Source organism: Pithys albifrons, chromosome 21, assembly GCF_047495875.1.
Source record: "Pithys albifrons albifrons isolate INPA30051 chromosome 21, PitAlb_v1, whole genome shotgun sequence".
In the NCBI taxonomy this organism is placed as follows: domain Eukaryota; kingdom Metazoa; phylum Chordata; class Aves; order Passeriformes; family Thamnophilidae; genus Pithys; species Pithys albifrons.
The window spans coordinates 11,958,263-11,982,808 of record NC_092478.1 but is presented as its reverse complement, the minus strand read 5'-3'; the positions used below and the strand labels follow the sequence as shown (position 1 = coordinate 11,982,808).

General features: G+C 47.9%; 1 protein-coding gene and 1 pseudogene across 3 annotated transcripts; one reads left to right on the top strand and one right to left on the bottom strand.

Moving 5' to 3' along the window:
• Nucleotides 1-4,121: 4,121 nt before the first annotated feature.
• On the top strand, nucleotides 4,122-13,510 carry LOC139681609 (peptidyl-prolyl cis-trans isomerase H). 3 transcript variants are annotated; one of them, XM_071575105.1, is made up of 10 exons: nucleotides 4,122-4,330; nucleotides 4,642-4,706; nucleotides 5,311-5,334; nucleotides 5,829-5,873; nucleotides 6,290-6,332; nucleotides 8,302-8,394; nucleotides 9,871-9,958; nucleotides 10,910-10,950; nucleotides 11,700-11,788; nucleotides 13,331-13,510. In XM_071575105.1, exons 2-9 carry the CDS (start codon nucleotides 4,654-4,656, stop codon nucleotides 11,766-11,768), a joined length of 456 nt encoding a protein of 151 aa, XP_071431206.1. In that variant the 5' UTR covers nucleotides 4,122-4,330; nucleotides 4,642-4,653; the 3' UTR covers nucleotides 11,769-11,788; nucleotides 13,331-13,510. The 3 variants fall into 3 exon arrangements, with proteins under 3 accessions (XP_071431206.1, XP_071431205.1, XP_071431207.1); XM_071575104.1 differs by having other exon boundaries at nucleotides 4,224-4,334; XM_071575106.1 differs by lacking the exon at nucleotides 4,122-4,330 and adding an exon at nucleotides 4,343-4,448.
• Nucleotides 13,511-22,551: 9,041 nt separating this feature from the next.
• Nucleotides 22,552-23,482, bottom strand: LOC139681678 (olfactory receptor 6F1-like; annotated as a pseudogene).
• Nucleotides 23,483-24,546: the final 1,064 nt, after the last annotated feature.

The window sequence follows — 24,546 nt, the reverse complement described above, 5'->3', positions numbered from 1 at the left end:
TCACCACCCAGGAAACCCAAGTGGCACTCAGCAGAAAGGCCAATAAACACTATTCTGTTTGTACCTCAGGGTGCTGGGTCATACATCCATACATTTGTGGGTTGAAACCAATTTTAATCTGTATCATTGTATTTATTGTACTCTTTTTATTAAATTGTAACTCTGACTTGTAATCTCTCTTGAGTTGGGTTCATTTCTTTCCACCAGTTTACTTTTAAATCAGCACACTCTCTTGCTGGATTTGTACATGACATTGGGGGGTAGGAGATGGTTCCTACAGGGTCCCTGAGCCGGGGACCACTAGAGAAATGTGTTTACTCAGAGAGGTGAGAGGCAAAACCCCGTTTATTGGGCAATCACGATGCTTTTATAGGATTCTGAGGGGAAGGTGCTAGAACTTGGAGAGGATTGGATAAGGGCTCCAGAAGAAGAGAGTGACTTGGGTACTCGACTAGCCAATAGGGGAAACGGAAGGATCAAAACCAATAGAAGCCCAGGGCTTGGGGATCATCATCATCATGGCTAGGCTTCGGGAACGAAGATTTGGGAAAGGCACTACCCATGCTTGCTGCAAGCATGCTGGTGGCTAAAAAGGCCGATACGGGATAGGCAGGTCCGGTCACAAAAGGCACATAAGAGGGGTGAGATAACCCATGGGGTGAGCACAGAGGCGGAAACCGACAGGAGGGGCAGGCGCGCCGCCGGCAGCTACATCGGCATCTCGAGGCACAGCGACCCCGAAGACGGGGCGGCCCCGGCCCGGCCCAGCCAGCCCCGGCAGGTTCCAGCTGCTGCCGCAGCGGCGGCTGTGCTGGCGACACGGGGGGGGACGCCTGGGCGGGGCAGTCCCGACCTGGGAGCCACTCCCCACGCTAAGTGGCACGATGACTCAACGAGAACAAAGCCTCAGGGGCAACACACGGGAGGGGCGGTTACCATGCGGGGGAGCTGTTTGCCAGCGCCGTTCTCCGCGTGAGTCTGTATCAGAGCTTGTTCTTTCCACATTTCATAGTCTGGTTTGTTTCCCAGAGATTTGGTTTCTAGAGAGAACAGTAGTCCCAAGCACTGGCATTGGAGATGAAGGAGAATACTGATGCAGAACCACATTCTTAATTTTGGAGCCAGTTTCGTAGCAGGCTTGGGAGCTGAGTGCTTTATACTTTCTGTGAGGAGAAATGCCTACATATTTGTCTTGGGTTTGCCTCAGTAATTGATTGTAGGTCTGGGATGGCTTGTAACAGGCTGAGAAGCTGTGTGAACAACCCTGTTCATGGGAACTGTCAATGGCCATGTTTGCAGTCCCTTGGTTCCCTTACCTCTCTTACACTGAATGTTGCACTCACAGGCAACCTGAGCCTCTGATCCAGCAGCTCTGAACATGCACTATTCCTGGGAAATTTTTTTCTCTGAAATCTCTACATGCTCATTCAATATGATCAGCAGGTGCATAAAGCTCTCACCTTTCTGCACGACAAGGGAGTTTTCATAAAGGAAGTTTTGAGTGAAACAATTTCACAAAAAATTTAAATGTCTCTTGTTTCTTGCACGGTCAAACAGCCTATAGAAATCAGGAGCACCACTTGAGACTGGGTTTGTCTTGAAGGCAAATGTCAAGTTTGATGGTTAACATTCTTTTAATATGCTTGTCTGCAGGCTTTCATGGTCACTGTTAGGGTGTGCTGGGAAGCTCAGTCACAAGGACTGAACAGCCCATAAACTGTGCCCTCAAAATCCCTGGCAGAGTAAGGAAACTGTTGCAATGTTGCAAATGTTGCTACTCTTTAGTCCCCCTCTCTGGAGTTCCCTGGGATTTCTTCACCCTCTCACACTTTCCTCTCCCGAGCTTATGCCATCACCAGGCTCTTTCCCTTCCCTTGAAAAGAACTGAGCAGGTTCCCACAGCCATGTCCCAGCTGATAGCAAGGGTGCTCTGCATCTCCTGAAAGGTGGAGTGTCTGGTTGGCTCTGTTCAGCTTCTTCCCCTCTTCAGTGTCTGTGTGCTTTCCTCACCTCCTTGATTTCTCAGTCCCATGGTGCCTCCAGAAATTGAACCCTTCAGCACTTGATCCAGCTTTGCCATAGCAGTGCTTTTTGCCTCTTGGCACTCTGCATTTGCTTCAGGAGACAAATCATCATGCCCCGAGAAACAGCAGTGATCTCAGTCTGGGACTGTTCTTGCAGTCTCATTGCGGCTTTCAAGTCTGTCATTTTCTGGCAGCATTCGACACAACATGCAGAACACTGAAGCAGCACAAGGCAGCGAAAAATAGATCACGGTTTTCCAGCCATGTCTGTTGCTTTCAGAGCAGTGACTCATCTTTACACCCTCTCAGACTTTCATTTTGCCCCTTTTCACAGCTGGCCCTTCTAGAGTGCAGGCAGTTGGAAATTTACACAAGCAGAGTTTAGTGCCAGACAAGGACAGAGAAAAAAAGGACCTGGTGAACTGCAGGATTGACAGAACTCACCTGGGCAGTCATTCTATCCTAAGACAGTAAAATCCACTGGAAGTGAACAGCAACAGGATCAGTTCCAGGAGAAGGAGTGTGTTTTAAACATTCTTTCACACTTGTTAGTACCTGGCACAGAAGGGCAAATATGTATGTTGGCAGAAAACCGTCTTGATGTCATACAGACCTACAAGGGCTTCATTCATCTTCTACCACTGCCCATCTCTAGCCTACAAAGGAAGGCATCTTCAGATGAACTGCAGGAATTTTAAAGCAAAACCACAGCCAGGCCACACTGAAGGACACAATTCATTGATGCATATCACTGAGTTGATACCTTCAGGAGACAGTAACAGTGTCCTGTCTGTCCGTAGGACCTCCATGTGCCAGGATGGCTACGAGGAATAAAGCAGTGCTCTCCAGCCACCTAAGATGTGTATGTGCAAAAGTTCAAATATTCTGGGTACTGCACAACCTAAAGAGAGACCAAGAAGACTCAAAAATTATCCAAAGAGATTTTAGGAAATGCCCTGAGAAAACCTTATCACTAAACACAGGCTGCAGGTGTAGAAATAACTTTTCTTGGTTCATCAAAAGCAGGTGCTGCCATTTCATCATTTAAGTGGTAGAGAAGTGTTCTGGGCCAGCCCAGCTCTATATAAACCCAGTTGCTGCTGATCTTCACACTAAGGCTTCCACTTGTGACAGGGGAAGAGTGAGGCCCCACCCACAGCACTGATTGTCATTGGACAGCTGCACTCAGTCATTCTGTGCAGACACAGCTTCCAAAACAGGATTCTCCTCCAGGAAAGGTCTCCTTCCAAGCAACAAAATCACGGTGCACTTGGATAGCTACCTTGCTCATCTTTCTGCCAGAGAAGCATCACCTCTTCTTAAGCACGCTGTCAGGACATTGGAGGATGTCCTGTAAACCTCTTAAAAGGCAGTGGCCAGCTGTTCAGATGTTGAAAACAAGCACAGACTTAACTGTTGCAATCATGGAATCCTGGAATTGGTGAGGACAGACAAGTTCCTGAAAACCATGTTCCACCATTCCCTCAGAACTCCTACGGCCACCACTAATCCATGTCCCCAAGTGCCACATCCACATGGCTTTTAAATCCCTCAGGGATGGGGACTTCACCTCTGCCCTGGGCAGCTCTGCCAGGGCTGGACAGCCCTTTCCTCAAAGAGATTCTTCCTAATAACTAACCTGAACCTCACCTAGAACAACTTGAGGCACTTCCCTCTTGTCCTATCCCTTCTTCCCTGGAAGTGAGGTGACGCCCCCCGGTTCCCCACTCCTGTCAGGGAATTGCAAAGAGTGAGAAGGTCCCCCCTGTGCCTCCTTTTCTCCAGGCTGAGCCTCCCCAGCTCCCTCAGCCTCTCCTGGTGCTCCACATCTTTCCCCAGATCCGTTCCCTTCCCTGGACATGCTCCAGTCCCTCAATGTCTTTCTTGCAGCGAAGGGCCCAGAAGTCACCCCAGGATCCGAGGTGCCTCCGTAGTACCAGCACAGTGCGATGGGCACTGTCCTGGTCCCACCAGCCACACTGCGGCTGATACAAGCTGGGCGCCACTGGCCTCCTCGCCCATCTGGGCACACCTGGCCGGCGTGTGCCCAAGTGAACAAGCACAGGAGCAGCCGAACCATCCCCGGCGGCCGCGGCCCTGGACAAAGATCTGCGCCGCAGACCTCGAGCGCCGGCCCCGACACCGGTATCAGCCCCCGACCCGGCCCCGCCTCCGCCCCGACCCGGGCCCGGCCGGTCTCTTCCGCTTCCGCCACCATTTCTGTTTCCTGCAGAGGCGGCCGTGATGTCGGCGCTGGCGGCGAACCCCAACAACCCGGTGGTTTTCTTCGACGTCACCATCGGCGGGCAGGTTGGGGGCCGTGGAAAGCGGCTGTGCCCGGGGAGGGAGTGCGGGATAAACGGGCGCGTCGGAACGTTGTCGGGATAGAGAAGCAACGGAGATGCCGGGGCTCCTCATGGCAGGGTCAGTGGCAGGGGAGGGATATCGAGCTGTGCGATGACAGGGCCGGTCGGGAGGAACTCTCCGGGGAGAGGAGCAGGGCTGCGTCAGGAGGGACCGCCAGGGATGGGGGGTTGTATTTGTGGGAGTTCCCGGGATCGGGAAGCAGCTGTGTGGGAGGCGGCCCGGAAGGCTCACCTGGCCCCTGTCTCCCCAGGAGGTCGGCCGCATGAAGATCGAACTGTTTGCTGATGTTGTACCCAAAACGGCAGAGAACTTCAGGTACGAAGCAGCTGCCGTTCTGCAGCGCAGCCTGGGCCGGGGCTGCAAAGGGTTTTCGGTGCAAGAATGGGTTTTGGTGGCAAAGTTATTACCAAACTGCTGCACCTGCTTTGCGTCTCTCTCCTTTTTGTGTGTGGCATCCTGGTCCCTTAGGGGAGCCCATCTGGCTGCAAGGCAAAGGACCCCAGTCCCCCTCTGCTCCTGCTGTGGAGCCTCCGATCTGCTCTGTGCATTTAGAACAGGCAGTGCCTTGTGCCATAGTGATGATCTCCCAGTCACCCAGTTCTCCTGCCACCAACGAAGGGATGCACCACTTGGAATCCCACTTCCATCAGAGAGATGTACATACCCTACTCTCTGTCAAACACAGTGCCTGCCCTCTGCATTCACTGTCTCTTACAACCTTGATGTTAAAATCTCTGACCTCCTCACCACAGAGTGCACAGAAAATGTTTTGAAATGGCAGTGGGGAGAAATAGCCAATTCCTGTTTCCTTGGGGACATCCGTGGTAGAGTAAGGAAAGTTCTATGCGCCAATCGGTGCAGCCATCAGTGCCCTCAGAGTTCTCATGTGCCTCATACTTTTTTCTCTTTTGTTTTCTAGACAGTTTTGTACAGGTGAATTCAGGTAAGTGGCTTACAGTATTCTTTTAAGTGGCCCACCGGAGAAACAGGACTGGGTGAGGTGGAAGACGGGCTCACCTGGATGGTTTTTTATGTTGTACCAGTACAAAATGAAAGAGAAATCTACCCCAAGGAAATAGTGAGGGGCTCCGTGAGTCACGGAGATGGCAAATTTTCCCTTTTGGATGTGACTTTATTCATGCCCAGGTCACTCTAGAAAGCCTTATCAGAAAACCCATCTGCTCATGCTGCACATTGCAGTGGGATCCTATGAAGGTGATGGTGTGGGTCTTGCAGGGAACTGAGTCATTTCATGTGCAGAGCCCAGCTGAGGCTTCCTTTTGCCTCCAGCAGCAGCAGCTGAGAGGCTGCAGTGCTTGATTGTATTTCAAAGCAGCTGCTAATGCATAGGGCAACCTTTGGGACTGAATTCCTGGCAGGGTTTTGTGTTGCGATATCCAGTAAATTGTAAGGATTCTCCTTTTTACTTTCTTACAGGAAAGATGGTGTCCCTATAGGTTATAAAGGAAGCACTTTCCACAGGTAATTCATCCACTGTTGTTTAGGCATTAAATACCAGCCTGAGCCAGATGGGGTTTTGGGACCTGCCTTGAGAAATTTGTGGGTCATGGCTAATGTCATCCTCCGGTGGCTTTGGGGGATCTAGAGGTGCTGTCAGGTGTGTGTACTGGGGTCACTGGGAGGAATCCCCTTTTCCTGGTGTGCCACATCAGAGATCATTGGCTGGCATCTGTCACCTAATCACTATCCCTGATCAAACAGCAATGGGTCCCAAGTGGCCTGATGTCAACCCCTAATTTGTTGTAGCTTTCAGGCTGAAGTGTTCACAGACTCTCTTTAACTTCTGTTGTGCAGCAAGGCAGAACTCCTTTTTACATTACACTGAGCTTACTGAGGCCTTTGTCTGCCAAGAACTAAGTGTTGTTTTACTTCTTTAGGGTAATAAAGGATTTCATGATCCAAGGAGGTGACTTCGTAAATGTATGTACTCCTGTATCCCTTTTGTCCTTTTGCTATATTGTATAACATGCAGCTATTTCCAAGGGTCCGTGCTGATTTATGAGATCTCTTTCTGTTTTGAGGTATGCACTAATAACTGGAGGTGTCCTCACAGCGTTGCTGCCATCTCACTGCAACAGACAATAACGTACTTGAAAACAAATCTAGGGCCTTGGGTGAACACACTTTCTTCTTGCCAAAATACTTCCTCTCTACAGTAGCTTGGCAATACTGCTGGAGGCTTTTAAAACTTGCAAAGAATTTCTTTACCATTTTCTTTCCCCCTTCTGTTGTCCTCCCCTAAACAAGAAACCCTTGGATTTTTTTAGCTTTGGAGGGAGACCTAAAGTGCAGAACCAAGTGTCTAGTGCAAGAGGCGATTTAAATCAAAACTAACTTTTTGTTACTGAATTGTCTCAAAATAGAACAGACTGTGCCCACAATGATGGTTTTGCTCTGAAGTGGATATAAGCAGAGTACATGGGGAAGGCTGAAGGGCCATAGATCTCTTCACTGTCCTTAGACCAAGTAAAATTACTTCATTTCTGGAAGTGTTTCAAAATATGAGGGGAGCGATAAAGATTTTTTAATATCAAATTTGGTTGTATAAAATTTACTGAGAGAACCAACTACACAGTGGATGGCTCAGCCACACCAGACTCTGAGGTAGTTGCTAATTGTGACACTGCTCAGGTGTCCCAGTGGGCTTTATTAGTTCCACTGCAGCTCAACAAGCTTTACAGATTTCTTCAGTATTTGAAATTTATACAGTACGTTTATTACAAAGCCATTTGGGGAGCAAGCACACTTCACACTGACCCCTGAGACATGATGCAAGTTCCTGTCTCAGAGACAACAATTTAATAGCTACTGAGAACATGAGGAAAAGAAGCAAGAGCTGGGCAAGCAGAGCAAAAGATGTGGCACTGCACATGGTATATTACTGGCATTTTATTGTAAACTATTAAGTTTGTCGTAATAAACATTGTGTATGTTAGGCAGAAAGGCAGGGAAGGGAGAGAGGTTGTGGCAAGGCAGAAGAAGTGAGGCTGAAGTGACACAGAAAGAGAAAATCAACACAGAAAAGGAATTAACTGTCAGAATAGTGAATTTAAGTGACCATGCCAGAGATACATGTTTGCATTGCATCCACAGCTTTCCCTGGAGGACTCCTCACTGCAGCATTTTTAAGGCCATTCTGTTGAAGGGGCTCTGCTCAGTCCTTTTGGCGTCATACAGGAACGTCTCTGAAAGGGTGGACCCAAGGGCAGAGCAGCAGTCCCTCAAGTCAGTGTGTCTGACGTGAGCCATGTGCCAGGCTTCTGCAGAGTTCTGAACTTCTGGGCTGTCAGAGCCCATGCTGCTTTCATTTATAAGTGTCTTGAGACTTGAGTGCTTGGGCTTGTAGTTAAGTACAAGATGTTTGGACTTGGTTGAAAGTATGGCAGAAACTAGGAAAATCTTTGTTTTAGAAACTGTCCTTGAAGAACAGAGAGATTGCTTCCCTGTTTCCAGTAAAGTCACAGAAAATAAGGTGAAATACTTTGAGCGGACTTTTTCCATGCAGCCATTTCTACTTTTCTTGTTGCACCAGCCCATTCTTCTACATCCCCTATTTTTTTCACTGTCAAGTTCGAGTGGGTCTGTACCAAGCAATTTATAGCCTCCACCTCACTCTGGGAGGCTTGGAATTAACCCCAGTGTGTTTCTGCCAACATATGGATGGCGAACAATGAACTGTAGTTAGAAACCAGTTGCTGTTCCTGTTCAGAAATGAAACACTGATTGTGTTCACTGCTGGTGTATAGAAATGGCAGTACAACATCCATTTTGGGCTGTTTAACCCCTTTCTCTTGCTTGGGGTTTTTAAATTTAATTTTTAAATTGAATTATTCTGCAGCAATTGCTGCAGAATATATACAGTGGCTGACTGGGCACTTCTCTCATGCAGGGAGACGGCACTGGAGTGGCCAGTATATACAGGGGTCCTTTTGCAGATGAAAACTTCAAGCTGAAACACTCTGCTCCTGGCCTTCTCTCTATGGTGAGTGTGAAATAATCACATTACAGACCACAAAGCTTTTGGTACTTTCTCTGTGCCTTTTTCTAAGTGTATACATTATTTGCTGGGCAACAGAAATCTCCGCTATTTAGTACGAGGTCTGGAAGACCTGCTTTGTAACTACTAGTCAGAAGATAATTCATGGATTAATATCTTGAGTAACTCAATAATCCTCATCCTCCATCATCCTTTCTTTGTTGCCTGTTGTTGCTCTGGGACAGGCTTGGCTGATCAGCTTTCCGAAGAGCTTGATTCTTACAGTTCTCTCACAGTGGTGAGGGGTGGCATTTTTGTTTTCACTAACAGTGTTATCAAACACTGACCTCAACAAGGATGAAACAGAGATACTTGGGAGTTCCAGAGCCACAGCAGTGTTACCGTGGTGTTTGTCATAACAGACCTTCCTGTTCAACGTAGTAAAGAAACTGCAACCATGTTGTCTGGTAGGAGCAGTACCCTGATTTTAGAAGAGAAAGCAAATGAAGTCAGTGCTTCAGTGTTCCTATCCACAACTGCTTCTTCTCTGGCTCTTTCAGCTGCTGTACCCTTAAAAATGCTTAGGGCTTTCATCATTTGGATTAATTACTCATCCAGTTCAAAACATGGCTCAAAAAGTGGTGTCACGGCACAGCTAAGCAGCCAGTGTACTGTAGTATGGGAGAAGGAATCCACTCCAGTATTGCCAGCTTTGTGTTAAAGTGGCATGGCTCTGAAGTCCTTCTGCTCGGTCAAATGATGGATCCCAGCTGGATTCTTCTGAGTCTGGCTAGCAGTATCTAAAACCCAAAGTGACCCTGTCCTATGCAGTCCTGCAGCTGCAAAACTTGACCAGTTCACTTGTCAGCACAGAAATGTGTTGTAGTAGTTGCTGGTTGTCAATATTGCAAATGCACTGCAGTGTTACAGAGATGTTTTCTTAACAGAGTGCAAGTGCTCTGGGTATTGCACTCAGAAGTGAACTCAATTTCATATCTGCATCCCACGGTTTCTGTGAGCTCTGTGTGAAAATGATCATTATCTTTCTCATCCTGATCATCAGAATAGACACCATTTTTTAATTTTTATTCTGAAGAAACCTCCCAAAGAGCAGAAATCACTGCTTGCTTTTTCACTCCCCCAACCCTCTGGTTCCTGGCTGTCTTCCTCAGGGCAATACTGCAGCCAGCAAGTACCCATCACCTAAAAGTTCAGCCTTTTTTCAGGAGTGTGCACAAGAGTCTGGACTTCAGAACAGTCTTGTGCTGAATGTGCCTTTATTAGAAGTATAGTAAAAAGTTGGTGACATGGCTCTTGTGCACACTGGTGTGACCAGATGTGTATCTTGCTTCCTTTGGTTTGTGTAGCAATAAGCTAAAAATAAGCTGGTCTAGAGCAGCAGCTCTTTCTTAAGTGAGATGTGTCTGCCTTTCGTTTTGGTCAGTTGTACACTTGTTGTATTTTGCCATTGTCAAACCCCAGGCAAACAGTGGCCCAAGTACCAATGGCTGCCAGTTCTTCATCACGTGCTCCAAGTGTGACTGGTTGGATGGAAAGCATGTTGTGTTTGGTAAGTACCTGCAGCGGAGTCCTGGAGTGCCAGCTCTTGGACATGCCTGTGGGGCAGCTGTTAAAATAAACGGTGAGAATCACAGAATCTCCTGAGCTGAAACAGACCCACAGGGATCATTGTGTCCCACTCCTGGCCCTGCACAGGACAGTCCAACAATCCCAGTATGTGCCTAAAAGCATTCTCCAAACACTCCTTGAGCTCTGGCAGCCTTGGGGCTGTCAACACTGCCCTGAGGAACCTGTTCAGTGCCCAGCCATCCTCTGAGTATGGACTGCCTGTTCTTCCCTTCTTGCTTTTGCTAGCAGAGGGATCTGTGCAGCCTGATACTGTAATGGATTATTGTTGAAAAGAATAATTTTTTCCCAGGTTAACTTTAATCCAGATAGTTCTGTGGTTGGTGTACTGTGGTGCTGCACAAATCCTTGTGCCAGTGCAGACAGTACAGATCAGTCAGGGTTCACTGTCAGAGTGAACTGCGCTTTCAGGAGAGTTTTTGGACAGTAATTCTGTGAAACCACATCTGCTAACTTGCAATTACTGCTTCCTGAGCTGTAGGAATTCCAAGCCAGCCTGAAGTTGATGTCCTACTTAGTGCTCCCCCTAATTCTTAAGTAACACTGATACTGTTCATTGCCAGGCTTGTGTTCCTAGAGAGGTAGTTCATGCTGGATGGCAGCATAGCTGGTGGCAGTAGGTCTCAAACCCTAGATTTCTACACACGCCACCCCTACAGTGGGAAAAGGCATTTAATCTGTGCTGAATGTGATAAACGTTTGAAGATGGGTTGTTTCCTTTATCAATTTAGAGGTCGGTAACCAACTCTGAAGTGCCAAATAGCTGCACACTGCAGGAGGCTTTTCAGGAAGGTCAAAAATGCTTGTACCTGTGATGGGAGGGAAGAGCAAAGTTAAATGTCCATACTGAAGTGCATGAATTTTCTCATTCTAGGTAAAATTGTCGATGGGCTGTTGGTCATGAGAAAAATTGAAGTAAGTTTGAATTTGCCTATTTTTCTGTGAATGTCCACATTGGAAAGTCATGTACAGAGTTAACAAGAGTTTTCCTGTTCTCTTCAGCTGTCTGTTTACAGGATACCAGGGAATACCAACGATAATTGGCATTACCAGTTGTCACCGTTATAATGTAGCAGAAAATCTGGTGAAGCACAGGCCGTATGGGTTGGCTTTGGAAATGCTCGTCTCTTGTGGCTCTGATAGTCTTTGAGCAGAATTGCTTTTTTAAGGCTTTATTTGGGCATCACTGCAGTAAAGTAAAGGAAATTTGAGATTCAAGGAAGAGCAGCTGATTCCACCATATCAACAGGTTTAGAATGATGATTGCTTTGTCACAGGCTCTTCCCTTTCTGTATGAATACAAGGTTGTTTTGCTTGTGGCAGCTGTTTTTAGTAACTGTAGAAGATTTAAGCTAGAGCAGCCTCGAGTGACACAATGCCTGCTGTATCTCATGAGGAGCTCTCCAGGTTTTGTTCTGTTCCTTCCCTCCCTTTCAGAGGACCAGCCTCTTATCTGTGTCCAAAACCTCTGCATACAGGGAGAATTCACCAGCTTGTGGCTGGACCTGTTGCCAAAATATGTAAAACGGGGCTTCTTTGTTCTTCAGAATTCCCTGTTTCCCATGTTACACAAATGTCTCTTAGCCAGTCTTCCAGTAAATGTCACTTGGCTCAGTTTGCTGTGCTTTTGTGAGGTTTTATGTTCTGCATTTGTTTGTCCCCAGAATGTGCCTACGGGTCCCAATAACAAACCCAAGCTGCCAGTTGTGATCTCTCAGTGTGGGGAAATGTGAAGCAACGAAAGAACAATATGGTAAGTCTCAGTCATCACAGGGACAGTACCATGAACTCTGGGATGCTCTTCTCCTTACTTTTCTCTTGACTTATTTCACATTTCTTCAAACCTGCAGAGATCTGTCTCAGCTCAGTGAAACACCAGAAAATGCTTCTCTAACAGCATTCTTTTTATGCCGACTCAAGTCCCTGAAACTCGCTTCCCTCTGAGCTGCACAAACACCAGAGGCAGCACAGCAGAGATAAGATTTTGCAGCTGCAGTTTAGGGGAAGATGGGGTTGTGGGAGTTCTTTCTTGGGTGGAGTTAGGCTGCCGTGAAGCCTCAGCTGTAGAAAGTGGATGAAAGGCACCTGCAGCAGGCACCCAGCTGGCACTACCCAGCCAGTCTGTGGTACGGGAGGCCATCACAGAACTCTTCCAACTACTGCAAAAAGCAGAGCATCCATAGGTGGAACAGGTGGGGATCAAGAAAAAAAGAGGAGAAAGGGAGGACTTGAGCCTCCTTGCTCAGACAGCAGTAGGACTGCTGCCAGTGAAGGACCAAGGAATTATCGTCTTGCATAATCTTACCTTAACCTGAAAAAAATACCACTGTCCTCATCTGAAGGATCCACTATTTACCGTTACTCAGGATTCATTTTGGTTAAACCAAGAGGCTCAGGCTAACATACAGTATTTTGTTTCCATTTGTCTGCTTACTTTACTGTAAAAAACACAAATATTTAAACAAATCTCTAGATTTCACTGTGTCGGGCTGCAGCTTGTCAAAAATCTGATGGATTAGCCTTATGGTTGCTCATTTTTCCCAAATTTCAGGAGGCTGGCAGGCTCTGACAAAATCAAATTCCCACATTTTTTGATCTTCCACTAAATGATTTCCAAAGACAGCTGGAATTGCCCACAAAGACATGTCCCTGCTTCCGTAATAAAGTCTTAGAGATCTGCAGCACTTCAGAATCTTAGGAGCTCCTGCTACTTGATTAAATGACAACAGAGAATGTAATAATTCTTCCATTCCAATGGTACTTCTGGTGGCATTTTCAGGCTTTTGAAAATAAGGATAACCTTGCTAACAGGCTTTCTTGCAGATGGGCACAGCTGTGCTGGTGGGTTGGGTCCCCTTTAGGGTTGTCCTCAGGCCCAGACTTGTTGATAATTTCAGTCTGGAGTACAGCGTCTTTGGCCAGTGTCCATCTTGGGACTGGAGGCTTTTCATTCCTAGGTACAAGGCTAGTTTCCCAGCCAGATCTTAGGAGCAGCTTTGCTGCACCCTGATGTCTGAGTTGCCTCAGGACAAGAACAGCTTGATGTCAGATAGCTGCATCAGCTACTTGTCAAGATCCTTGAAAATCAGCTGGGAGAAACAGGCACTGTAGGTTTTAAGTTCAGAGGTAGATGCAGTTGCCTGGCAGGCAGACCCAGGAGGACTCTTGAGTATCCTGGCTTATGAAAGCTGGTGTGTGCAGTAACTGGCACTCACTTAAGATTGCCATGTGGCCCAAGTGTCACTGTACAGTCTTGCTGTCATAGGATTTTTGACCTGTTTTTATTTCATTTCAGTGTTCCTTCACCAGTGGTTAGACTTGTGTTGGCTCCATGCAATTCCAACTCCAGCCAACTCCCCTGCTGGCCGCGGACCAGAGCCATGCTCTTGACGTTCTCCTGAAATTATTTAGTAATGGGCATCCATATATTTTTGCTTACATTTTGAAATGTAAATAAAGGATTTTTTTAAACATGTATGTAGTGCACATCAGTTAACATGTGTGGGAATGAATTCTTCTCCAGATGAGAAGGGCTGTAGCCTTTCCAGCAATATGCATTATCCCTGGCTCGTTCAGTCAGGAACATTTACTTTATGTTATTGAGGGAATGAAGGGGTGAAAGAAGCTTGACAGAGCTGTGCTGCACCAGTCCCTTCACTCAGCAGGTAACTCAGACTGCCTGGCTGGCAGAGGTTCATGGCATCTTGGGAATCTCCAGAACCTTTCTGTGTGCAGCTTCACTGAGGCACACAGAATTGGTATAGCACATATTCCATTACTGTGAGTGAGTGCTGGACTCTGAGCTGAGTTCTGATATAAACAAGTGTTTGTTAAGCATCTCCTGGAACATGGTGGCACCAAGCCATCAGGCTGTTTCATGCCATGGGTGTTGGAGGAGTTCACAAAGGGTGTTTGAGCAGAGCTGTAGGCTTGGAAACAGAGGATGGGAATACTGGAGGAGGGAAATTTGGGCTACTTGTCCTATGTGATGCAGAGAGCATAGGTAAGACTGTAGGTTGGTGGAAAGTCTGCCCTTTGTCACCCAGAATGGGGCTGGGAACTTGCCCATCTGCTGAGGGCATTCCCTCCTGAGAAGATGCTGAGAAGATTTCAGATTTTGTCACTCCAGAGAGAAAGGTGGAAACCCAGTGGTTTATCGGTTTCTTTGGCTTTTGGCAACATAATGTCCACATTTGGAACAAATATTTGCCCTGAGGTGTCCCCAAAACCAGTGTCCCTCACCATGCCTATACCCAGCCAATTGCCATGTGACTTCAAGCTGGACTTGCTTCTGGCCAAGGCGTAGCCCATCAGAGATGGCAGTAACTTCTCAATGGTAAGATATTTAGGAGAGAAAAAATTCTTGTGTAGCTGTAACAGTATGCAGGAAAGACCAGAGCGAGAATATGTGGGAGAAACAGCTCTGCAAGACCCAAAGACCAGTGCAGAAGGAAGGGAAGGAGATGTTTCCGGTACAGAAAACAGACTCCCTTCAGATTGTGAGAGCAAGTCAAAGATGAAGCAGCTGTGCCCCTGCAACTCATGGAGGGCCATGGGTGTGCAGAGATGCAGCTGCAGCCTGGTGAGGAGCCCTTGCCAGAGCAGGGGGACTCACCTTGGAGGAGGGGAAGGACTCTGACACCTGTCCTTGAACACTAGCAGAAACACTGTAATGAAGTGACCATGACCCCCATTTCCATGTGTTTTTAAGGTTTATTTTGCTTCTTATTCTCCTACTCTAATTTTTGAATAAGAAATTCACTTAATGTCCCTAATTCCAGGGCTGCTCCTGCCAGCGGCAGGGACACAGCCAGTGCTGTGGCCGACAGCAGTCACTGACAGAGTGTCCGCAGTGCTGGGGGCACGGCTGCTGGGAGCTGGGCATGGCCGCAGGGGAGCAGTTGCAGGGGCTGCTCTGCAGCCCACGCCACAGCCGGAAGGGACAGCAGTTGGGTCCCTGTGTGTGACAGCCCCACGAGATCCACAGCAGGACCTGCAGACCCAGCATGCCGCCGCTGCAGGACCCTGCAGACAGAGGCGCAGCTTGCATATACACGGCTCTAGCCTTGCATGTTGCTGCCGGTTGTCAGATTACAGCGGAGGGAAGGGCAGTGCCCCACGTGAGAGAGTTAACAGGCCATCTGAAGTATTCTTTTGCCTCATAGAGGAGACATCAGTAAACAAACCCTCTGTAAATCTGTGGTATAAGAAGGAGCAGGTTTAATGGGGGAAAGACAAGGGGTCCCTTGGGGCTCAGCCTTAGTTCTTGTAATGACAGACTGGTGGTCCTTCCTACACTGTAAATGTGGAAAGAGTGCTCTAACTGCATCCCTCTTCCTGACAGTGTCCCTTTGTGCCAATTTGATGGGGTGGAAGGTGGAGTGTGTACCCGAGAGACCTATCTTAAAAGGGACCTCACCAGCTGTCTCTCAATTTTGCCTGCTTCCTGTAATGCCAAGTTCAGCACAGTCTTTTCCCGTACAGAATATCCCTTTGAGCATCCTCAAAGCTACATGGTGAAATTGGATTGGACAGGTGGGATCCTCTGGCCTGTGCTGCCACACTGTCTTGGTTTGAGATAAGCAACTGCCAACCCCCCCAAGCACAGAGAGAAAAGCCTCCCTCCTAACACCAGGGAAAGGGAGGAAAAGAGAGGGGAAAGAAAAAAAACCACTTCAAATGGCATTTATACTAAAACTACATATATTTTTCACAGAAAGAAAGAGACAATTAGAAGAGAGTACAAATATACACTCACACAAGTTTGCAACAACAAGTTCCCCACCTCAACTTCATAACGAACACACAAATTCTACTGTCTTAACTACACATTACTTAAGAAAATACCTATTCCCCAGGGAGACAAGCCCAAGCAGAAAGGAGAGACCCCGAACAACACATTTTACTTTCCTGAGATACCCTGTGAGCCAGTGGTGGGCCTGGTCCTCTCCATCCCCCCTGGGACAGCATCGTGCGTCCTCCCAAGAGGAGGGCTGAGAAGCGACTGCCTTAACCACTCCCACACTGGTTCCTACTTCCCTGGAGATGATGTCATAATGTGGTATGGAATACAAAATTACTGGCTAGAAGAGGTCAGCTGTTAGCCCAGCTCAAGTCAGCTGACAGCTTCAGCCTAGTCCAAACTTCAGAGCCCAAATCTAGGCCCACCTAGGTGAACCCATAACATTCTCCACCCCTTATTCCATACCATATTATGTCACTCATATCTTAGGTTCTCGTGCTTAAACACTCCTTATTTTTCCAGGGCTGTTTCCCACCCCTCCATAATGTGGCTAAGAGTCCATTAGGATGGGGTAGATATTTCAGATGGGAACAAAGCATTTCAACTCAGGTCATCTTATCTGATGGTTCATGTCTTTCAGTAGGGTTACCATCCTCTCCTCAGGAGTCTCTAGTTTCCCACTGGGGTTAGAATAGTGTTCACAGTCAAATCCACCCCTTGGCCTCATCCACCTACAGGTGGTCTGAGACATCATAGGCCCATTGAGCCAGGAACAACCCTCCCCCAGCCAGTCCAGGGTGTGATGTTCTTCATCGGCTCGGCTCTTGGGCACATCAACACTCACATGACGGGTTTTCAAAGATTCAACTCAAACGGCAGTGTCCCACCACACATCAACAGCTTACACAGTCTTCTCTTCATGTCTTTCTCCTCGGTCACACAGAAGTACTACAGTTCACCATGTGACCCATCCCCCTTAGCAGCAGTCCTAACAGCTTTGGCAGCCTCGGAAGTAGCCCCGACAGCAGCACAAGCAAGCAGCAGAGGCAGAAGCAGCCCCGGCAGCTCGCAGTCCTGGCTCGCTCGCAGCCCTGGCTCGGCTCGCAGCCTCTCACGGCTCGCGGCCTCTCATAGCTCGCAGCCTCTCATGGCTCACAGCCTCTCATGGCTCAAGGCCTCTCACAGCTCGTGGCCTCTCACGGCTCACAGGCTGTCACGGCTCGCAGCCTCTCACGGCTCACGGCCTCTCACAGCTCACGGCCTCTCATGGCTTGCAGCCTCTCACGGCTCACAGCCTCTCATGGCTCGCAGCCTCTCATGGCTCGCGGCCTCTCACAGCTCACGGCCTCTCATGGCTTGCAGCCTATCATGGCTCACAGCCTCTCACGGCTCGCAGCCTCCCCCGGCTCGCTCGCAGCCCTGGCGGCAGCCCCGCCAGCGACAGCTCTGACTCCTGCGAGTCGCTCAGCACTGCGGGCGCTGGTTCTGGGCGCCGCATCTGTAGGGTTCTCTGCAGGGGGTTCCGCAGCTCCTCTTTTCCCTGTTCACCGGGGTCTCACAATGGCAAGCACGCTTCACAACTGTGGATAACCTTAAGAATAGTGTTCACGGTTAAATCCACCCCTCGACTTTATCCACCTACAGGTGGCCTGAGGCACCATGGGCCCATCGAGCCAGGAACAACTCCTCCCCATGCCAGTCCAGGTGAGATGCTCCTCATCGGCTCGGCTCCTGGGCACATCAGCATTCACATGATGAGTCCTCAGGGATTCAACTCAAACAACCGTGTCTTGCCACACACGAACAGCTTACATGGGCCTCTCTTTTCTGCAGTGGCTACAGTCACAGCAGGCACCAGTCAAGCTGTTTGAACTCACAAAGACAGTGAAACAGTGAAAACGAGCATTCAACAGTAAGGGAGAGTTGTTTACATTTTCTGTTCTGGATGTACCTAAACAAGGCAGTTATCAATCTATGTTTCTACAACAATCCTCCCGGGAAGCCTGCCAAGATTCTGGGACACCTGCCAAGGTCCTCTGTTGCTCCTGGGTTTCAGCACCATTAACTGTCTTGGTTTGAGATAAGCAACTGCCAACCCCCCCCAAGCACAGAGAGAAAAGCCTCCCTCCTAACACCAGGGAAAGGGAGGAAAAGAGAGGGGAAAGAAAAAAAAACCACTTCAAATGGCATTTATACTAAAACTACATATATTTTTCACAGAAAGAAAGAGACAATTAGAAGAGAGTACAAATATTCACTCACACAAGTTTGCAACAACAAGTTCCCCACCTCAACTTCATAACGAACACACAAATTCTACTGTCCTAACTACACATTACTTAAGAAAAACCTTATTCCCCAGGGAGACAAACTCAAGCAGAAAGGAGAGACCCTGAACAACACATTTTACTTTCCTGAGATACCCTGTGAGCCAGTGGTGGGCCTGGTCCTCTCCATCCCCCCTGGGGCAGCATCGTGCGTCCTCCCAAGAGGAGGGCTGAGAAGTGACTGCCTTAACCACTCCCACACTGGTTCCTACTTCCCTGGAGATGATGTCATAATGTGGTATGGAATACAAAATTACTGGCTAGAAGAGGTCAGCTGTTAGCTCAGCCCAGCTCAAGTCAGCTGACAGCTTCGGCCTAGTCCAAACTTCAGAGCCCAAATCTAGGCCCACCTAGGTGAACCCATAACACACACATGAATTGACAGTCCATGAATGGCAAAAGCCCACTCAATCTGTAAAGGGTCCTGTGGATAAATGGGCTCAAGAGCACCATATACTGCTGCCCCAAAAAACAACAGCTTTAGGGCCTCCTCATGAACTGGAGTCCTGTCCCAAGAAACTCTTTTCTTGCTTAAGTTCTATAGAAGCTGGGCTATGATGGAAAAATCAGGACTCTGCCTCCTCCAAAACCAGCATTCATTCTAAAGCACGCTGGAGTTCCTTTTTGCTTCCAGGAATTTTCACCTCTTCCTGGATAGTTCTTGTGTCAGGGGAAATGTATAGAGCTCCTCCTCTCCAGCACATACCCTAACTCTTGCATTTCCTTGCCATGCCTGACCTTGTCTTGAGGACGCATCCCTTGCCTTGCTCTGCCTTCCCTTTTGTGCCTGGCCTTGCCTGCCAATCCTTTGACTTCCATTGCCTTTCCTGCCACTCCCTTGCCTGGCCTTGCCTTGCCTGTCCCTCTACTGACTTCCTTGTGTTGTCCACAACCAACCTGTTTGCTTTGAATGTTTTCTACAAACAACCAGCAAAGTCTCTTCCAGCCTGAATGACACACTTTGATTCCACACCCTTCATGCCCTCCAGCATTAGGCAAAGCACTTGTTTACTTTGACTGTGGAAATAATTCACATCAATTTCCAAAGGCAGTGGCATCACAGACACTCCAACCATAGTGACATCCCTGGCTTCATCTTCTTTCCACTCTTTCCTTTTTCCACTAGTGTTGTTCCTTGTGTTCCTTATACTTTCCAAAAAGTCCGGACTACTTTGGCTTGCTGAGATTATCTTCATTGCAGCCTGTTTGGTTCCATGGTTTGGGTTTGTGCCAAACCAGTGTGTTTCGCTACCCCATGTTTTGGCTGTTGCTGAGCAGTGCTGGCACAGTGCTGAGGCAGTTTTCCCCACTTTCCTGCTGGGGAGAAAGGTGGGGGTGGGCAAAAGTTATAAGGGGACACAGCCAGGACAGCTGGCCCCAAGTAACCAAAGGCATATCAAGAGGCATATCATAAAATAGCTTAGGCTTAAGAATCATGTTGTTCCAACATCCCTGCCAAGGGCACCTTTAGTGCTCAGCGCCCCATCCAACCTGGCCTTGAAAACCTCCAAGGATGAGATGTCAACAGCTTCTCAGTGTAACTTGTGCCAGGGCCTCACCAGCCTCCCAGTGAAGAATTTCTTCCTTATTCCTCATCTAAATCAGCTCTGCTTCAGTTTCAGGACATTCCCCCTTGTCGTATCACTCCACACCCTTGAGAAAAAAGCAACTCCAGCCTTCTTCTAAGTCCCCTGTAGTCACCAAAAGGCTGTCCTATAGCATGACTACAACACCATGCTCAGCAATGAAAGCTGGGACAAGAAAGAGAAAGACATTCAGAGTTACAGCTTTTTGCTTCCCAATTTGCTTATTGTACTATGTCATGTGAAAAAGGAGTCCCACCATGTCTCATTTAATCCAGAACTGTCACAGACATGAGACAAGCCATGGGACTGCAGGATCGAGACATGGGGCAGGAACCCTTCCCTCCTGTGATCCACCTCCTTCTGGCTGTGCACATTTGAGCTGCAGAGCCCAAGCTGCTACCCCAGTATTCATACTGGAAAGCAGCTGTTGCAAAAAAGCCCATAAACCTCATAAGGATGCTGTTCTCAAAAACTCCCTAAACCTCATAAAGCAGCTGTCTCCACAAAGGCACCGTTTTATAAAGGCCAGAAACCTCGTAAAAACCTCATCCTCTTAAAGCCCGTAAAGCTCATCTTGACACTGACCTCATCAAACCCAGAAACTTTATAAGAGTGCTGTCCTAATAAGACTCGTAAAATTCATCATGGGGTGACATCATAAAAAACTGGCCTCACAAAGCCCATGAATATCACAGTGCTTGTGTCCATATGAAGTCCTTAAACCACAGAATGCTGCTGGTCTCAGAAAGCTCCTAAGCCTTATTATGCCCATGTCCTCATAAAGCCCATCGAGCTCAGCGAAGCACTATCTCTATTAAGCCCACAAATCTCAGAAAGGGGCTATTCTAACAAAGCCCAGAAACCTCATCATGGAGCTCAAACCATAAAGCCCAGAAACCTCATAAACACTCAGTCCTCCTAAAGGCCATAGACCTCAGAATGGTGCTGTCCTCAAGAGGTCACATAAGTCAGAGGAACAAAGTGCACAGAAACGCCATGGACTTCATAATGATGCTTTCATCCTGAACTCCAGAAACCACATAATAGTGCTGTCCACGTAAAAGCCACCACCCCAGCTCTTCCATCTTTCTCACTCCATCCATCCATCCATCCATCCATCCATCCATCCATCCATCCATCCCTCCCTCCCAGCCAATCTCTTTCATCATTTCCTTCTCCTCTTATTAACTCTGACTTCATAACATCTCCCACATTCTTGTCCGCAACAATCACTTTCAGAGAAAGTCTCTCCATGCTTTATTCTCAGCTCATATCCCCATCATCTCTGTCATACTCTCCCCATGCATGGATTTTTCCTGCTGTAGAAAAGGAATTCTTTTTCTCCCTGGCCTTGGCAGCTGCCAGGGGAAGAGTTTGGGGGACCTATTCTCAGGCAACAGCATTCCTTATGGAAGCTCACCTCAAGGGTGCTGACTTTCCACCTGGATCTCACTCTTTGAATTTGAGGCTGTTGCACATGACATATCATCCACTTCACCTGAGAAATCTTAGGGTACTCAGTTTTTTCCTACTGCTGTACCGTGGTGGTGACGTGGGTCTACTCTGACAGCCCTGTTTGAGGCTTTGTGGGCCACTGTTTGTCTCAGAGGGCTTCAGGGAGTGTGCATGAGGAATTCACAGCAGCTCTCAGTGTCCTGCACTCTGTCGTGTCTCAGATTTCTTGGACATTTCTGGTCTTGCTTTTTCTTGCTCTCTAGGGATGCAGAGGGCTTCTACACTCCACACACACAATTGCCACCAAACTGCATCATTCCCAGGCAGGAATGACAAGCAGTGATGTGTACCTGAGGATAAATCCAGCCTCAGGCTCCTTCTGCAGCATCAGTGGACTGTCCCATGGATTTTCCCAAATGCCACTGAGAAAGAGAGCAAAGCTGACAAAGGTGGGACTCAGCCTGTCCTTGGGCAGTGGTGCCTGGGCCTGAATGCAGGTCTAAGAGCCAAGTGTCCAGCTGGATGCAGGAGGTTGGTGAATCTTCTCTAGAAGTGCTGCTGCTTCTACAAGAAGTAGATGTTCAGTTCAGACTCACCTGGGGAGCAGTACACTCAGGTGAAATTAAGCCCACACTATCTGTAAAGGTATGTCTGTCATGCTGAAGCTTCCTCTTTAAGAAGTGGTCACATGGACTCTCTTCACTGTCAGTGTGCAGAAAGAAAAGTTTTGAGAAGGTAATTAATCTGTTCTGAAATGAAAAATTGGGAAGGGACAAGCAAGTGCCCATTGGAAGTGCTAATACCATCCCAGTGAGTGTAAAGGGAGACTTGCTTGCCAGCCAGCCTTCCAGAACTCTGCAGTCTGAGCACTTAGCCCACCACATTAAAGTTTTTCCACAACAAAGCCCAAAATGTGTGGAACAAGGGACTGTTCAAAATGACATGGGGTTTTAGATGTGGAAATGCCCTGACATGTCTAGTGTGAAGCACACCACTTTGCATATTTTTAATAAGATTCAGATACTAAGGATGGGGAAGAAGAGGAATTAGGTAAAATATGTTTACAGTCATATGCTGGGAAAAATGACCAGGTGGAGATACTAGACATTGCCAAAGTTTATCTTGAATCAGAGCATGATTCAATGAAATAGCCACAAGAATAGGGCATAGATACATCCAGAAAAAATCAGACTAAATTGAAAAACAGGTCTATTTCCAAAACCAATGAGTCAGTTGCTGTGATGTCTTTAGGGGATTCAGACAAATGCTGACAAAATAATGCACATGCCAAACTGGAATAGAAAAACTGTGACAAGACCACTGTGAGGGTCTTCAGCAGGGCAGGAGTCATGGGAAGGGGGGGATGAATCTGCTTGCTGAAACTGAGGCCCTCTGAAAATCCATTTCACTTCCTCTGGAAAGCCCATCCCAGAGCTTGCTTCACCTCTTTGTTTCTGAGTGTGTACATAAAGGAATTTAACAAAGGAGTAACCGCTGTGTTCAAGGTATTTACAAGTTTGTTCAGATTCAGGGAGTTCTGGGTTGATGGTTTGACACAGAGAAACATGGTAGAGCCAAACCACATGGTGACAACACTGAGATGGGCAGAGCAGGTGGAAAAGGTCTTTTTCTGGCCATGGACTGACTGGATCCTCAGGATAAATGAGATGATGTACATGTAGGAGACCAGGGTGATCATATAGGAGACCATCACAACAATTATGGAGACAAAGAAGGTTGCCATGGCCATCTATCACTGCAGGACAGGGCAAGGCAGGAATCTATATCACAGAGAAAATGATTGATGACATCTGGCCCACAGAACATCAGCCTGGATGTCAGAAAGGCCAGCAAGCAGATGGCCAAAAAGCCTCCCAGCCAGGAGCTGAGTGCCAGCTGAGTGCAGAGGACACTGTTCATGAGGGAGCTGTATCTCAAAGGGTAGCATATGGCTAAGTAGTGATCATAGGCCATGACAGACAGGAGAAAACACTCAGTGGAGCCTAGAGAGAGAAGAAAGAACTGGAGGATGCAAACATTGAAACAGTCTGGCTAGTCCCCAACATGACTCCTATGGCTTTGGGAACCACACTTGTAGTGCATGAGATCTCCAGAAAGGAGAGATTTCAGAGGAAAAAGTACTTTGGGGTGTGTAGGTGGCTGTTCCCCCACACAAGGGCTGTGATGGATGCATTGTCTATTACTGTCAGGGAGTACATCAGTGCAAACACCACTACAAGGGAGATGCAGGAATGCCATATGCCTGGGAAGCCAAGCAGGATGAATTCTTCCACGATTGTCCCATTTGCCATGTCCTTCCAAGTGGTGAGGTTCATCTGCAAAGAAAAAAAGTTTCTGTGAGAATTTGCATGCCTGTGCTGGTCCATTAGATGCTACTGGTAGTGAAAACCACCACCTTTACTGAAAATACACAGCGTGGGAAAACAGCATGTATCCTAAGTTAAAATTATCAGGCAAATCCTCCCCCACCAAAACATGTTTGATCCTTCACATTTCTAACTTTTCTGACATCCTGAAAAGCAGATGCCTGGCAGGGTTATGGAGCAGTTCATCCTGAGTGCAATCACACAGCACATTCAGGATGGACAAGGGATTAGACCCAGCCAGCAGGGGTTTAGGAGGGGCAGGTCCTGTCTGACCAAGCTGATCTCTTTTTACAATCAGGTGACCCACCTGGTGGATGAGGGTAAGGCTGTGGATGTGTCTGTCTGGACTTCAGCAAGGCCTTTGACACAGTCTCCCATGATATACTCCTGGAAAAGCTGGTAGCTGATGGCTCTCCTCTGCTGGGTTAGGATCTGGCTGGAGGGCCAGGCCCAGAGAGTGCTGGTGAACGGAGCTGCATCCAGCTGGTCACTAGTGGTGTTCCCCAGGGGTCTGTGTTGGGTCCAGTCCTGTTTAACATCTTTATTGATGATTTAGATGAGGGGATTGAGTCCATCATCAGCAAATTTGCTGATGACACCAAGTTGGGAGGGAGTGTTGACCTGCTGGAAGGCAGGAAGGCTCTGCAGAGGGATCTGGATAGACTTGAGAGATGGGCTGATTCCAATGGGATGAAGTTCAACAGGGCCAAGTGCCGGGTCCTGCACTTTGGCCACAACAACCCCCTGCAGTGCTCCAGGCTGGGCACAGAGTGGCTGGAGAGCAGCCAGGCAGAGGGACCTGGGGGTACTAATTTACAGGAAGCTCAACATGAGCCAACAGTGTGCCCAGGTGGCCAAGAAGGCCAATGGGATCCTGGCCTGTATCAAACATAGCGTGGCCAGCAGGCCCAGGGCAGTGACCCTTCCCCTGTACTCTGCGTTGGTGAGGCCACACCTTGAGTAATGTGTTCAGTTCTGGGCCCCTCAGTTCAGGAAAGATATTGAGGTACTGG